Raw genomic sequence first — 15415 nt, forward strand, 5'->3', positions numbered from 1 at the left:
CCCTCCATCTTTCCCAACATCAAGGTCTTTTCCAGGGAGTCTTCTCTTCTCCTGAGGTGGCCAAAGTATTGGAGCCTCAGCTTCAGGATCTGTCCTTCCAGTGATTTCCTTCAGAATGGATAGGTTTGATTTTCTTGCAGTCCATGGGACTCTCAAAAGTCTCCTCCAGCATCCATTCTTCAGTGATCAGCCTTAAGCAAGCCTTACTTTTTGTGTTTTGCTAGTCCATGGGAGCCGTTTTGCCAGAAATCATAGAATCATAGAATCATAGAGTTGGAAGAGACCACAAGGGCCATCGAGTCCAACCCCCTGCCAAGCAGGAAACACCATCAGAGCACTCCTGACATATGGTTGTCAAGCCTCTGCTTAAAGACCTCCAAAGAAGGAGACTCCACCACACTCCTTGGCAGCAAATTCCACTGTCGAACAGCTCTTACTGTCAGGAAGTTCTTCCTAATGTTTAGGTGGGATGTTCATGGTGGGTGGGAGGGAGAGAGAGCAGATAAGAGAGTGGTCTTTCCTTCCTTGTTTGTCTTTTGCAAGGTTTCAGGGGGTTTTCTTGGGTTTTCCTCAGCCCTTTCCTTAGTTTGTGGTCAAAATTCCATGGTCAGGAATGCATTATAAATTTTCTCATAGGAATCAATGGAAATTGTCTGCTTGTTATGCAAACGCTTGCCTAACAGACCATTTCCTGAGAATACATTGTGTTCAGATGGTGAGACCTGCATGTACTAATGCCAAACTCATTCTCCGAGTGTGGATCCTTGCGTAGCTGAAACATAATCTATCCTCACAATGGCCAGCCAGATGCCCCACTGGGAAGCTTGCAAGCTGAGCACAGCAGCCGTCTCCTGCAGTTGTTACCCCCAGCCATTACAAAGTGCACTGCCTATGAGCCTGCAGCATAGGGTCGCCATATTTCAAGAAGCACAAAGTTGAGCTTTTTTGGGGGGGGGGGGATCAGCAGCAGCACACAGCAAGCTGTCTTCTGAAATCGCTGTCTAGAAGACAATGAAGTGACCACTGCATGGCACTTCCACTATTGCCGGAGAACAGACTAAATCCTAGACATTTACTGTCCATTTGAAAATCCCCCCCAGGCACCCAGTACGTAAGATTCCTAAGGAACATCTCGCCCACCCCTTCCTAGTTAACCTTGTCCTGAAATGCCCCAGGCACCAATTTAGCCCCCATCCCTGGACGTTACTGGAATTTTCTGGTTTATATGGCGACTCTACTGTACTGCAGCCCTCATGACTAGTTGCAACAGAGAATCTCATCCTTCACAAGGTATAAGGAAGAATGAGGAGGATGTCACCCACTAATTTGGTTTGAAAAAGGGGTTGGACCAATTCAGAAGGGGTTTAGACAACTTCTAAGCATTCTTTTGCACCGTTAATTGATTGGTAATTTGTCAAGGAAGAACCTCGAGATGAGTTATGTCCTCCTGTCATTGGTGTGTGAAAACTCCAATTTTGCTCAGAAGTCCTGTTTTGCTCTGGGGTTTTTTGCCACCAATCCTGCCTTGAACAAGCCTGAAAAATGACATTTCTGCTGCTCCAGTAAAACCAAGTCCTTTTCCATTAACCTGGGCATGTGTTTTATCCCTGATATGATGTCTGTTGTAACTTTCTTTGGTGGTGTGTGTTCAGGGTGATCAGGGAGTGCCTGGTGTGCCAGGAGACGTTGGATTCCAAGGAGACAAGGTAACTGATTTTAAGTATAAATCTTGAGGCATTGCTGCGCCTGATTCCCACCCACCACCTGCCCTTGGTGAGATTATTGCACTCCAAACCCACTTTTCTTCAAATTAAAACTTCTTGGATTTTTTAAACGAATTACTAAAATTACCTTCTCTTCAAGTCAAAGCTGTTAGACTGCCATGACTCATCTGTGTGCATGCTATTTGTAAAACGGGTATTAATTATTATTTCTGAACTGCTTTGTTTATTGTTTGATGTGTTGTTGTGAGCCACTTATGACACAATTTTATGAAAAATTAGCATGCTTACAAATAAGCAGATTATCTTCATGATTAATAATAATTACATTAATGTTTCACCTTAATCAATGAGATCCTCTGATGGGACATTTATTTTGGGCAGGGGAGCTTTTAACATGGCAGGTCATGTCCTGTGGAACTCCCTGCAAATACATATTTGGCAGGAATTGCCCCTATTTTCTTTTAGGTGTCTTTTAAAAATGGAATTGTTCAGACAGTCCTTTGGACCAAGGATTTTTTTACCAACGGATTTTTAGTGATTTGGTACTGATGCTTTTGGGGTGGTGGGTGGTGCTGTGGGTTAAAGCCTCAGTGCCTAGGGCTTGCCGATCGAAAGGTCGGCGGTTCGAATCCCCGCGGCGGGGTGCGCTCCCGCTGTTCGGTCCCAGCGCCTGCCAACCTAGCAGTTCGAAAGCACCCCTGGGTACAAGTAGATAAATAGGGACCGCTTACTAGCGGGAAGGTAAACGGTGTTTCCGTGTGTGGCTCTGGCTCGCCAGAGCAGCGATGTCACGCTGGCCATGTGACCTGGAAGTGTCTTCGGACAGCGCTGGCCCTTGGCCTCTTTGAGTGAGATGGGCACACAACCCTAGAGTCTGGCAAGACTGGCCCTTACGGGCAGGGGTACCTTTACCTTTACCTTTACTGATGCTTTTACTCACACTATTATTGCAGCATTGTGTTTTCACGTTGTTTACCACCTCGTTACATTTTCTATGAAAGTGTGTGCATATAATTTTTATGCCCCTTTTCATTCACTGACTACCGAAGTGGTTACCAATCAAAACTGCAGCAGTAAAAGATTACAATGAATTATTCAACAATCTAAAGAACTGGTAATAGTGGCTAGGGAATCTCATTAGCCTGGTCAGTATGTCTGGTGTGTCTGGAAAGCTATCTGGGGCCTAAGGCAGTTCCAGAAGAATCTGCAGCACTTGTCAGGTATTCAGTTTGAACAGGCAAAGAGGGAATGTACAAGTCCCGCCCCCTTGATGACAACATTCATATTGGGCACCCTCCCCAGCCAATGCTTGAGCAGCGTTGACCTCAAGCAGGGCCAACCCACCCAATGAGGCAAGGTCAGGTGACTTCTTCGAGCAGCAGGTACTCGCTGCCGCAGTGAGATCCTTGAAGGCTGATCTGCTGCTTCCTTCGCAGACCCTCCACCATGCTACCTCCATAGCAGCCTCTTGGAGAATAGAATACACTGCTGGTCTCCTCCCAACCCTAGGGAGGAAATGGCAGGGGCTACCTTCTGGGGTCTTTAGGGCTCTGCACCCACCCAGCATGATTCAGAGCAGGCCCTTTCCTTGTCTCTGTGGCAGCCTCTGATTCCCACTTCAACCATTGGGTAAGATTGATTTGATTCTCCCCCTTGTTCCTGATGTAGATCTTCACTCACCCTTTCTTCCCTGGCTGGGGGTGCGGACACAATTTTGTGGTTCTCCTCAGGTGCCAAAACATATTGCGTTGGCCCCAGTTTGTAGTGAGTTGTCATGCTTAGGGCTGGAGTATACTGATTTTGCTGGACTACAACTCCCATCGTCCCTGACTGTTGCACATTCTTGCCTGGGGCTGTCCTCTAGAAGCTTCTCTTCTGTTTTTCAGGGTAGCCAAGGTTCACCTGGGATGCCAGGTGCCAGAGGAAAGCCAGGACCTGCTGTAAGTAACTGCTCCTGTTTCCATTTTGACCCATAAAGGCTTCTGCCAGTAGTCTGCTACTCAGAACCAGTGTAATGGCTAGAGCAACCTTGTCCCCAGTTGTTTTAGGATTACAGCTCCCATCATTCCTGACCATTGGCCATGGATGAGGGTGTTGGGGTTTGTAGTGCAACAACATCTAGGGACCCAAGATTGGGGAAGGCTGGATTACTGGGGAGAAGAAAGGTGGGATGTAAATGTAAGAAAAGAAAAGGTGATTGAATGTGTCCTCGTGAAAAAAGTATTTTCTTGGTAAGCCAGGTAGAAAGCAAACCTAGTCCTGACCTGATAGTTTTCTAGGTGGAAGGGTATATTGGTTTTATGTAGGAGCATTTCAATAGGTCAGCACCCAGGTTGACTGCCTCAATCTTAAAAAGCCCTCTCTTGAATCATTGTTCCCCTTCTGGTTTTCTGCAGGGGAAGATCGGTGACAAAGGTGCAGTTGGAATTCCAGGATCACCTGGCCCTGAGGTATGAGTTCAAGATTGCTTCTTCCTTTGGAGACCTATTGCCATTTTTTTAGTTGGTTTCTTCTTAAACTGCATTCTATCCTAAGCTGGTCTTCCTTCCTTCCTTCCTTCAAATTCATCCACTTCTTTGAATCCCACCCCCTTGCTTATTACATTTTTTAAAAAGGCAAGTAAAATGACTGTAAGAGGAGCCCTGCTGGATCAAGCCAAGGGCCCATCCAGTCCAGCTTCCTGTTCTCAAAGTGGCCAACCAGATGCCTGTGGGAATCCAAAATGGATCAACACAGCTGCCTGCAGGTTTGGACCCTTCCTGGGAGCAGGGAAGGCTATCTCAGTGGGGCAAATGGGACTGTGCCCCATCAACCTCAGCCCGCACTCAGCCAGCCCACACCTGCCTACTTCTTACATGCATCCAGTCTAGTGCGGTGGAACTTCTATCAGCGTCCTCCTTCATAGCCTCTGTGTTACCCTTGTATAACTTAGGTGGAGGGATGATGGTGACAAAACCAGAATTAGGTAGCCTCTGCCTGTCATTGGCTCTACTTGCTGTTGGTCTCCCTGCTTCCCATTCTACCAGTCCCAATAGGCAGCAGCTCCCACAGCTCCTGCCCCACTGTTTAGGGCTGAGTGGGCAAAATGGAGTCTGGTATCATCTTCAAAAGACTAGTAGATTTCTTGTGGCATAAGCTTTCGTAGGTCCAGGCCTGCTCTGCCCATTGATGTCTTTTTGTAATTGGCATAATGCTCATGCCCCGAGACTCCCTTTTGGGTTTGCTGTAACAGACGGGGCATAACTCAGGAGTCTAGTGGAGCACCCTCATCACTTGAAGCAGCTGGGTCATATTTTTTGGTTGTAGGGACTCATTTGGCTGAAATGAGAGGAAAAGAAGGAAAATAAAGAAAGGAGTTCATCCAGGAAAGCTCCCCACCAAATTGGTCAGCCCTCAGTTATTAATATGTTTGTATCAGGAATAGTCTTTGGCAGATACTAGAAATCCATCAGAAAGCCAACAGGGTTAAAATGAATAAAGGCTATTTAAGTAACGGGACACGGTCTTGGTGGCTGAACTAGCATCCTATAAACATGTCAGAGAGGAAAGGGAGAACATGGATAGGTTTAAAAGAGAAATGGTTTATATTATGAAATTGGATGCATCAAAACAGTTTGTGCCATAGTCAAAATATGAGTCTTAAAAGCTTGTGGTGAGGTTCTGGATTAGTTTCAATGAATTATATTTTTCGGAATGGCTGTTCTGTGAAGTTTACTACAGTTCCTCTTGTTCATGTATGTGATGAGGCAGTGGTTGAGTAGCGTCCATCATTCTTTTATATAAGGAACAGGATGAAACACTAAATATTTAAAGAGCGCCACCTATCTTCCTGAAGAAGGCTAATTTAAGCCCAGGTCCTTCGGTTATTTTTGCAATGTGGTTGCTGGTGCAAAGTTGCTCCCCCTCCCTTGCCTACCTCTTGCACTGCTCCAGTAATATACAGTGGTACCTCAGGTTAAGAACTTAATCCGTTCTGGAGGTCCGTTCTTAATGTGAAACTGTTCTTAACCTGAGGCACCACTTTAGCTAATGGGGCCTCCCGCTGCCACCGCACAATTTCTGTTCTCATCCTGAAGCAAAGTTCTTAACCCGAAGTACTATTTCTGGGTTAGCGGAGTCTGTAACCTGAAGCATCTGTAAACCGACATACCACTGTACAGCTGTCACAGTCAGTGGGGGAGGCTGTAGTTCAATGATAGAGCATCCACTTCGCAGGCAGACATTCACAGCTTTGATCCGCGGCATCTCTAGCTAGCACTAGGATTAAATTGTGCTGCCAGTCTGTGTAGAAACTGCTGAGCTGGAGGAACTCAGTATAAGGCAGAGTCCTATTGGTAGTATGAATATTTCCCATGTCACAGTTCTGGTGGGAGTGGGGCTGTGGGGTAGGAAGAGCCGATGGGATCTTAGCCACCTTTGTGTCCATAGAATATTTTATGTTACTGGGGCAATGAGGGAGACATTTCCTATGGTAAGTCTCACCCAAAAAAATGATACATGGAATGAGGTGCGGCATCTGATCCTATGCATATTCATTTTTGTAGTGAGGAACTTGTAGCCTTCTAGATATTACTGAACTCCTGACTCACATCAGCCCTGACCATTGGCTGGGCTCCAGCAGCCCCTGGAGGGCCTCAGGTTCCCTGCCCTATGTTCCTATATTGTAGGTCACTTTGAGTTTTCTTTACATAAAAAGACCGAATAGGTGTAAATAATAAATAACAACAACAATGTCCATGCTTTAAAGCAAACTCCACTGGGTTCAGTGTGTTCATGGGGTTTGAATTGCACCATTTAATCATCCCTGTTAAAGATGAACTTGGGGCTTCCAATTGAAGGATATTTATTCATTTCATATATTTATATATTGCTTACTACTAAACAGTCCCTAATCAGTTTACAAATGAACAAAAGAATAAATCAGGCAATGAAACTGAAAAACCACAAGGCAATATGAAACAATAAAATTAAAAAGGCAGAATTGTAGCAACACAGCATGTACACACACAGTGTTTAAAATTCCACCATTAACAACATGAAGCAATTGATTTCTAATTCTGCAGTTGGGATAGACAGGGCATGCTAGGTATGGGGAATCTGTGGCTCCCCCAGATGTTTCTGGACTACAGCTCACATCCCCCATGACCACTAGACTTGCTGGCTGAGGCTGCTGGGAATTGGAGTCCAACGACATCTGGCAGGCCAAAGGTTGATGAGCAATAGGTTCAGGAAGGACTAAAGGAAGTATGTTTTCATACAGGCTTGTATTTATGTACTGAATTCATTACCATGAGTCAGCACCAGCTCCAGGTTTTGCAGGCCCCCAGACAAGATGCTCTCAGAGGGATGCCTTCACTGAGTGGGTCTCCTCCTCCTCCTCCTCACCAAGGTCACTGCTACTCATTCAATTGCCTGTTCCCTGTGAGCCCAAGCCATATCATTGCCCAAAACAGGAGTGAGGATCCTGTGGCCCCCTAGATGTTCATAGAATTGTAAAGTTGGGACCATGAGGGTCATCTATCTACTCCAGCTTCCTGCCAAACAGGGATTTGAACCCATGACCTTGAGATTAAGAGTCTCATGTTCTACCAACTGAGCTATCTTGGATGTTGTTGGACTCCAACTCCCATCGGCCCCAGGCAGCATGAACATTGGTCAGGGATGATGGGAGTTGTAGTCTGACAACATTTGGAAGGCCAGAGGTTCTCCATCCCTGACCAATAAGGAGTAGACTTGCTGTTGTCACTCTGCATATGCTTTCAGAGGACAGGTCAACAGGCAGCGATACCAAGCAGAAACAGTGTCAGAGGGCTGGACTGATGCCAGCCCCAGCACAAGATGTGGAGATGGCCACTGGCTTAGATTGAGGTTAAGGGCTATCAATGGCTTGTAGCCATGATGGCTGTGCTCTCTGTCCACTGTTGGAGGCAGTATGCCTCTTAGTGGAGGTTAGTTCATAAGGCCAAATGGGGCAGTGCCCCCAGCCAAGGTGTGGCCAAGGCTGCGAACCTCCTCCTCCTCCTCCTCCTCCTCCTCCTCCTCCTCCTCCTCCTCCTCCTCCACCTTAGTCTCAATGTTCCCTTTGTAGGACTCAACAGGGAGGAGGATGGGGACAAAACCCGAATCTGTAGGCTTGTCTATCATTGGCTCTGGCTGCACCTGATGTTGGTGCCCCTGCCTTCTGCCCCACCAGTCCCAATGGATACCAACTACCACTGATGCCTTTGAATACCAGTTGCTGGGAATCACAGGTGTGGGGAATACTTCTGCATTGCTTGTGAGCTTGCCATGAGCATCTGGTTAGCTGCTGCGAGAAAAGGATGCTGAAATAGATGGGCCCTTGGCATGATCCAGAAGAGCACTTCTGATGGCTTTGTGGCATTGTAATTAATGGAGGATTGAGCTGTCATTAGCCTGGACCAGTTTGTAATTGACGGAGGGCAGATCTGTTAACAGTTATGAGTCTTCCACATTCAGAGAAGGCAGAATGGCACTGGGTTGCCAGTGGGGTGGGAGGGCACACACTGGCTGTGTGTGTGAGAGAGAGACAAAGAAAATTGGACACTGCTTGTTGCCTTTCTGGAAGCATGTTTAAGGCCACTGTGGGAAGCAGGATGTTGAACTACATGGACCTCTGCTCTGATTCTGGCTGAGTTCTTGGTACATCATCATCATCATCATCATCATTTTTTTATTGATGCCCTGCCCATCTGGCTGGGTTGCCCCAGCCACTCTGGGTGGCTTCCAACACACATAAAAACATAATAAAACATCAATACTTAAAAACTTCCCTATACAGGGCTGCCTTCAGATGCCTTCCAAAAATTGTGTAATTCTCTATCTCCTTGATATCTGATGGGAGGGTGTTCCAGGGAGGGCACCACTACCAAGATGGCCCTCTGCCTGGTTCCCTGTAACATCAGTGCTGGATCTCAGTGTCCAGGCTGAACAATGGGGGTGGAGACGCTCCTTCAGGTATACAGGGCCAAAGCCATTTAGGGCTTTAAAGGTCAGCACCAGTTCTTTTAGAAAGACATGTGCATCATTGGAGAATGGTTTAAAATATTGGCTCACACCACCAGTTCCCCCGCCCCCCAGTCAACGTCCTGGTATTTTTCTGGGTCTGGAACAGCTCTCCATTGAGTGGTATCACTTGATAATCTTTCTCTTTGTTAATATTGGCTTGGACTGTGGCTTTCTTTGTTTCCTTAGTTGAATGGATTGTGGGCGAAAAATGGGGTTGGTGTTAAACGTCAAGTGCTCTAGCTAATGAGCATGTCGTCACCTCTCCATTTGCAATGCCAAGTCTGCTCCCCCCCCCCCCACTCTTCTTGGTCAAGCTTGCAATGCTTTGATTTATTTGTTCAAGAAAACATGACTAGCTGCTGACTCTAAATGCGGAAAGAATTGAATGGGGACTGCCTTTGCTGTGTCGTGCCAAGGAAACATTTGCTGACATAAGCACATCTTTAGCTGAGAGAAAGGGGAAAGTTTTCATGACAAAGAAGGATTGATTTATTGTAAGGAACAAACAACACATTCATAGAATTATCGGGCTGGAAGGGACCCCAAGGGTCATCTAGTTCAACCCCCTGCAATGCAGGAATATCAACCAAAGCATCCCTGACAGGCGGCCATCCAACCTCTGCTTAAAAACTTCCAAGGAAGGAGAGTCTACAGCCTTCCAAAGGAGACTGTTCCACTGTGGAACAGCTCTTACTGTCAGAAAGTTATTTCTTAATGTTTAGTCGGAATCTCCGTTCTTGTAACTTGAATCCATTGGTTCAGGTCCTACCCTCCAGAGCAGGGGAGAACAAGCTTGCTCCATCTTCTATGAGACAGCGCTTGAGATATTTGAAGATGGCTATCCTATCACTTCTCAGTCTTCTCTTCTCCAGGCTCTTATATTCTCCGGGATAAGATATTGTTCATGCAATTAGCAGATTTCTGAAGTAGATTGCAAGTGGGGGTAGGGCGCATGGTCTGGATGGGGTCTGTGGTGTGTGTTGCTAGTAGGCTTGGGTTTTTAAACCATTTGGATTGGGGCTCCACACTCGCTGTTTGATCCAATGGAATGTTCTTCCCATCGCATGCAAATGGGAAGATCAACAGTTCCCTTATACTGAGTCAGATCCTTGGTCCATCAAGTTCAGCATTGTCCACACTGACTGGTTCTACCTAGAGATGCTGGGATGGAACCTGGACCTTCTCCATGCAGAGAAGGTGCTCTACCACTGAGCCGCAGTTCTTCCCCAATTAGCAGGCATGTCCCTCCCCTGACCAAATTGAGACCACAGTTGGGAGCAACTCCCCACAATCCCCAAGTCCCAATCCGAATCAGCCTGCTCTCCAGTGCCCGCAAGTTATTATTTATACAGTGCCCCAGATTTTAGGCATGATATGATAGGCAAAAGAACCAAAAGAACAGACATTATTTTGATTAGTTACTGGGTTCAGACCTAGTAACTGTAAGCAGGAAAACCTGCTCCCTGCCTTGCTGGCCTTTTCCACCTGGCCTGGGAGGACAGGGTCCCAACTGACTCCAGCTGCAAGAGCTGAGGCTGATGAACAGACTAAGAGTGGGGTATTGTTTTCTGGTTTTTGTTGCTACTGATATTATTTTTTTTTGTATCTCTGTTTTAAGATCGAATGATTTATGTGGAAATGGATCAGCCTGGTTGTGTATTTTTGATGTGTTTTATTTATTATTTATCTCTACTTTGTTATGTTGCAGTTATGTGTTTTTCCATGTTGTAAGCAGACTTGAGCATGGTTTGAAAGGTGGTATACAAATAAAATGATGTTTGTACGTATGTACTGTATAGTAACTTCATGCAGCCACTTAAGGCCCTATGGTTTGAGAGAGTGTGTTTGGTCACTCCACTGAATAAGCCTTTATATCTAGCTATAATAGTGGACCTAGCTTCAGTGTTCCCTCAACCTATAGAAGAAGCAAAAAATCAACAATTTGGCAACCACAGAATAAAATCAACATTACACACACAACCCCCCTCCAGTCTAGGCTTAAGTATACAGATACAAGGCAAAACAAGAGTTGACCAACAAAAATGTTTTTGGTGCTGGTCTTGCTACACTGCAGTGACCCTGGCTTATTTCAGCAGGCAACAGGCTAGCTCTCTTCTCCCAAAGCCTAGTGTGTGAAGCTTTAGCTTGGGGACCTTGTTGTTTTAACACCATTTCTGTCTGATGCTCTCTAGGGCTTTCCAGGTGACATTGGCCCACCAGGACAAAATGGCCCCGAAGGCATTAAGGTGAGTGGTGCTGAAATAAACAGGCTTTGCATTTTTCTTGGCAAGTGCCAGTGCATATGAAAGAACCAAAGAAAGAATGGCTGGGTAAGGAGAGGAAGAGGAAAAATCCTGGAGATCCCTGCAGATAGTCATGGCCAGAGCTCTGGTTTTTAGGGCTTGTTTGTGTTGAGATGGCTCCAAGAGAGCTGGAACAGATTTCTTTTTTCTCTCTTGGTCTCTCTCCCCTCTCAATCTGCAACAGAATTGATGTTGGATGCCGTCCTGTGGCAACACACACTGGAAGGCAGCTTTCACTCTGTGTTTCGATGAGCCCTTGGAAGCTTGTGTGTTTTTTCTCAGCCTTCCCCACTCTCCCCCTTGTCTGTTGCAGGGAAAACCAGGAGCACGTGGGTTACCTGGCCCCAGGGGACTACCTGGCCAAGAGGTAAGAGAGGAGCAGGAGATGCTGACATGTCTTTGGCCATGCTGTGCAGTCCAAATCTACTGGAAGGCACTGGCTTGGCCATGGCTTCAGATACCTTTCCTGCTTTAAGCAAACTTCCTTTCTTTCATAGAGTTATACAGTCTTGTAGATCATCTAGTCCAGCCGCCTTCCAATTCTGCTTGATGCAAGAAATCTGACAGGTGGCTCTCCCTAGCCAGCTTCTGCTTGAAGAGAGGTAGAGAGAGACCTTCACCACTCTGGCAACTGGGTCCATTGCCAAACTGCCCTCTGAACAATAAGTGTCTCCTTATGTTCAGTCCAACCCATCCTGTAACCCATTAGGATCAAGTTCTGCTCTCTGAGGCTGTAGAGAACAAGCCATGGGCCTCCTACATATTTTGCAAGAGAGATGCCATGCCTCCCCCCATCTCCCCCTCTGGGTCCCTCCAGACCACTAATCTGGGGCCGGTGGTGGTATGGAGGTTAGAGGGCCAGACTAGGACATTGGGAGTCAGGGGTTCAGCCAGGAAACTCACTGGGGGACCTTGGGCCAATCAGTGCCTCTCAGCCCAATTGCAGGGTAATTGTGAAGTCAAAACTGGGAATGGGAGAACCATGTATGTCACCTTGAGCTCTTTGAATAAAGGTGGGACATAAATGCAATAAATAAAATATTTATTGAGCGGTCATCCTGATTCACTTGCACAAAGCTGACTTGGAGGTTAAATTATATTTGGTCTTGATAGAGCATTATTTCCTGATTCGTGGGGCAGGTATACAACAGTGAGCATTCATCCTGCTTTCACACTGATTTCCTTGTGGGCTGTTTATATGCATTTCCATTAACCATTCATCCTTCCTGCACTTTTCAATTAATTTTCCCATTGCTTTCCAAACTGCAAAAGTTCACTTCGGCTTTTTAAAAGGGTGACAGAGCCCTTTAGTCCACCATAAACGGGGGCTGGAAGTCTCTTCTGTTCCTTCTGCTTTTCCTCACAGGACTTTCTTTCCTGCTGACCATCTTCCTCACCTTCCTTTGACCTCGTTCCACTTTGATTAATGCAGTTTAAATTTGCATTTGCCTTTCTTGTTTAATTTGCAGCCAAACCACCTTGATGACTCATGGCAATCCTGAGATCCTTTTCTGATGTACTGTTTCCCTCTTCCAGGAAAATACTTCGCAGTAGTTGCACCAGGTGGTGCTTTCATCTTTTAAAAATAATAAAGGGTTGTAAGCCAACTCAGTTCTACTCAGAGTAGAACCACTGAAATTAATGAATTTAAGTCCATCAAGCTCATCACTTTCAATAGGTCAACTCTTGAGTAGGACTAGCATTAGATACAACCCAGAGAGAAGATGCCTTTTCCTTATAGAATAATTACTTGACTTTGCTCTCCTGCAACTTACTAATGAATGAAACAAAACCCATTTTATGAATTAACTGCCTAACTGGGTGACAGCCCTGTTTTGACCTGTCTCCCATTTTCCTTTTGTGATCCAGGGTGATGAAGGACCAGTGGGACCACCTGGTATCCCAGGGGCAGAGGTAAGAGAGATGAAGAGGGTTGTCGTTGTTGTGGGTGGGTGTGGGGAGTTTTTTAAATTTTTATTTTGCTTTGCTAGTGAGACGGCACAATGGCACTTTCTCACCCTGGCGCCGTTGGGCCAACCCTCAATTATATTTAGTGTGACCACCTCACGGTACACCAGTTATACAGATTTCTATAATTTACCCCAGATTATCTAGTGAGGGAAAACTTATTGATTTAGAGTATCAGGCAGAAGTTAATCAAACGAACACAAAAAGTTTTATTAAACAAAGTGGGCCAGGAAACGAGTTCTTTCAGGTAGAATTTAACTTATTTACTTTAACTATAAGATGTCTTATGCTTAAACACAAAATTATAGGTACAACTCTTCTTAAACATCCGTTACTAAACATCAGTTGGTACACTTCAGGTAGATAAATATTCAGGTTTCCAGAAGAAATGGTAAAATGTTCAAATCAGTGTCTGTCACTTAGATAATACAATACTTTCTACACTATACCACTTCCTTCACAGCTTAATCCTTTGGTTCATGAGTGAGGGGCATTTCCCCCCTGTTACCCCCTCTCTTATCAATCCCACACCTGAGATATTATAACTTGTATTACAGGGGATCTCCTCTCCCCTTGCCACTGGGTTGGGAGTCTTCAGTACCTAGAAGAATTCTCCCCTCCTGGCTAGACTGACCCCTCAGGGAGCCTGAATTCCCATAGGATCTGTTTCTCCTGGTTCAGACTCAGCCCTCCCAGCATACTTTTGTCTGGACACCTTCCCCAGACCCTCAGCCTGGTCTCCCTATCCCAGCTGCGAGGCTCTGTCCTCTCCCTATGGATAGTCTCCTCAGTGTGTATCTCCTTTCCCCCTCAGAACCCCTTCACCATCTCTCCCAACCCGAAACCTGTCTAACCTCTCCAAACCAATTATATCCCTAGCCGTCTCAGCAGTAGAGTCCACTTTGTGAGATCTCCTTGCCCCAGAATATGCACTTGGCTTGCCCCCTGCTTGCTTTTAGATACTTGGCCAAGGTCCTGTTATTTCAGTGAAACTATTTCAGTTGGTCCTCATTTTTTGTTCATTGTTGCTTTGTTTGTAATGAATATATATATATTATTAAAAAACTGGGTGTGGGTGGGTATACACACACACACACACACACACACACACACCATTTTAATATATTTCAAAACTAATGGTTAAATTGGCTTGAGAGAACATACAGAAAGGAGGGACTGAATTATTTTAATTAATCCATAACCTTCATGGGGCGGGGTCAGAGTCAGGCCATCTTGTTTTTTCAACCTTCTCCCAGTTCCTGACTGGTCTGACAGGTTACACAAAGGCTTCTTTGAGGCCATGCTGACTAATTTGGTGACCTGGTTTTCCACTGGCACCACCATCTTGAATTCTATCCAACTCAGGCTGAGGCAGCTGTGGAGGTTCTAGCCCGCATGATGATGGTGATTTACATTTATTAGTTGCTCCCCCCTCCCCAAAAAATGTGACCTTAAGTCATATTCATAAGTCAAATCCATGGGATTCAAAGCACATTTAACGCGTATGGTTTCCCCCAGGGCACTGTATTTTACCCCTCACAAAGCTACAATCCCCATGATTCTTTGGGAGAAGAAGTGTATGGCATGGATGTGACCTTACATAGTCCAAACCAACTTACAGATAAAGCAATCATGTTTGTACTGATTCCAGTGCCTCTTGCTTCCGTTCCTGACAGTGTTTTCTTCACTTGTTTGTGTGTGTCATTTTTCAGGGTCCACTTGGCAGGAAAGGATTTTCAGGCAAACCAGGCCCTGATGGCTTAAAGGTAAAGATGGCTTTGTTTTAGACACAAGAAGGGAGGCATTTGGGTAAAACTTGGTGTTAAAATCCAGGGAACCCTTCTGCTTAAGTTTCAACATGCTGTGCATTTGAAAGTCGCTTCAAATGGCCATTTTTTACTATTCTTTCTTGCTCTGGAAATTCCAACTCATGGTGGTTTCTGTGGCAGAAAGAATGATGGTGCATATTTTTGGAAGCCACAGAGTTTTATTATTAACCATTTTAAAATGTCTTCCCTTCCCACCGCCATCCTTTTTCTTTCCATCAATCTGTTTTGGATTTTCTCCATCTCTCTCTCTCTCCCCCTCTCCCCCCCAAAATAGTTCTAGGGCATGCTTCTCTCCCCTTCCGATTCCTTCCAGAGATAAAAAAATGTAACTCTTGAAACTGAAGAACAACAAGGCATCCCAAGCAGCCTTTCTGTAATCATGGAGCATGGCACCCGAGAGAATGCAGCTGCTGTTGCCACAAGAGTTTTTCCTCCCCCCTGGCCCCCACTACCACATCCTGTGTAAATGCTGTGCTAATTGGATGCTTTTCTGCCAGGCAACCATGCCCTTTGCACGATTTTCAGCATACATTTGCAGCTTGGTTAAATCTCTGCTACTCTTTAA

At 45.6% G+C, this 15415-nt stretch overlaps 1 protein-coding gene across 1 annotated transcript in view; it reads left to right on the forward strand.

Moving 5' to 3' along the window:
• Window positions 1-15415, forward strand: part of COL27A1 (collagen type XXVII alpha 1 chain) — a 242848-nt gene that overhangs the window by 122699 nt on the left and 104734 nt on the right. The window contains exons 17-23 of the mRNA XM_083424399.1: window positions 1653-1706; window positions 3611-3664; window positions 4121-4174; window positions 10943-10996; window positions 11367-11420; window positions 12923-12967; window positions 14734-14787. Of these exons, the coding sequence (XP_083280525.1) occupies window positions 1653-1706; window positions 3611-3664; window positions 4121-4174; window positions 10943-10996; window positions 11367-11420; window positions 12923-12967; window positions 14734-14787 (369 nt within the window). The remainder of the gene's footprint in view (window positions 1-1652; window positions 1707-3610; window positions 3665-4120; window positions 4175-10942; window positions 10997-11366; window positions 11421-12922; window positions 12968-14733; window positions 14788-15415) is intronic.

This window comes from Podarcis tiliguerta (assembly GCF_965153285.1).
Source record: "Podarcis tiliguerta genome assembly, chromosome: Z".
Lineage (NCBI taxonomy): Eukaryota > Metazoa > Chordata > Lepidosauria > Squamata > Lacertidae > Podarcis > Podarcis tiliguerta.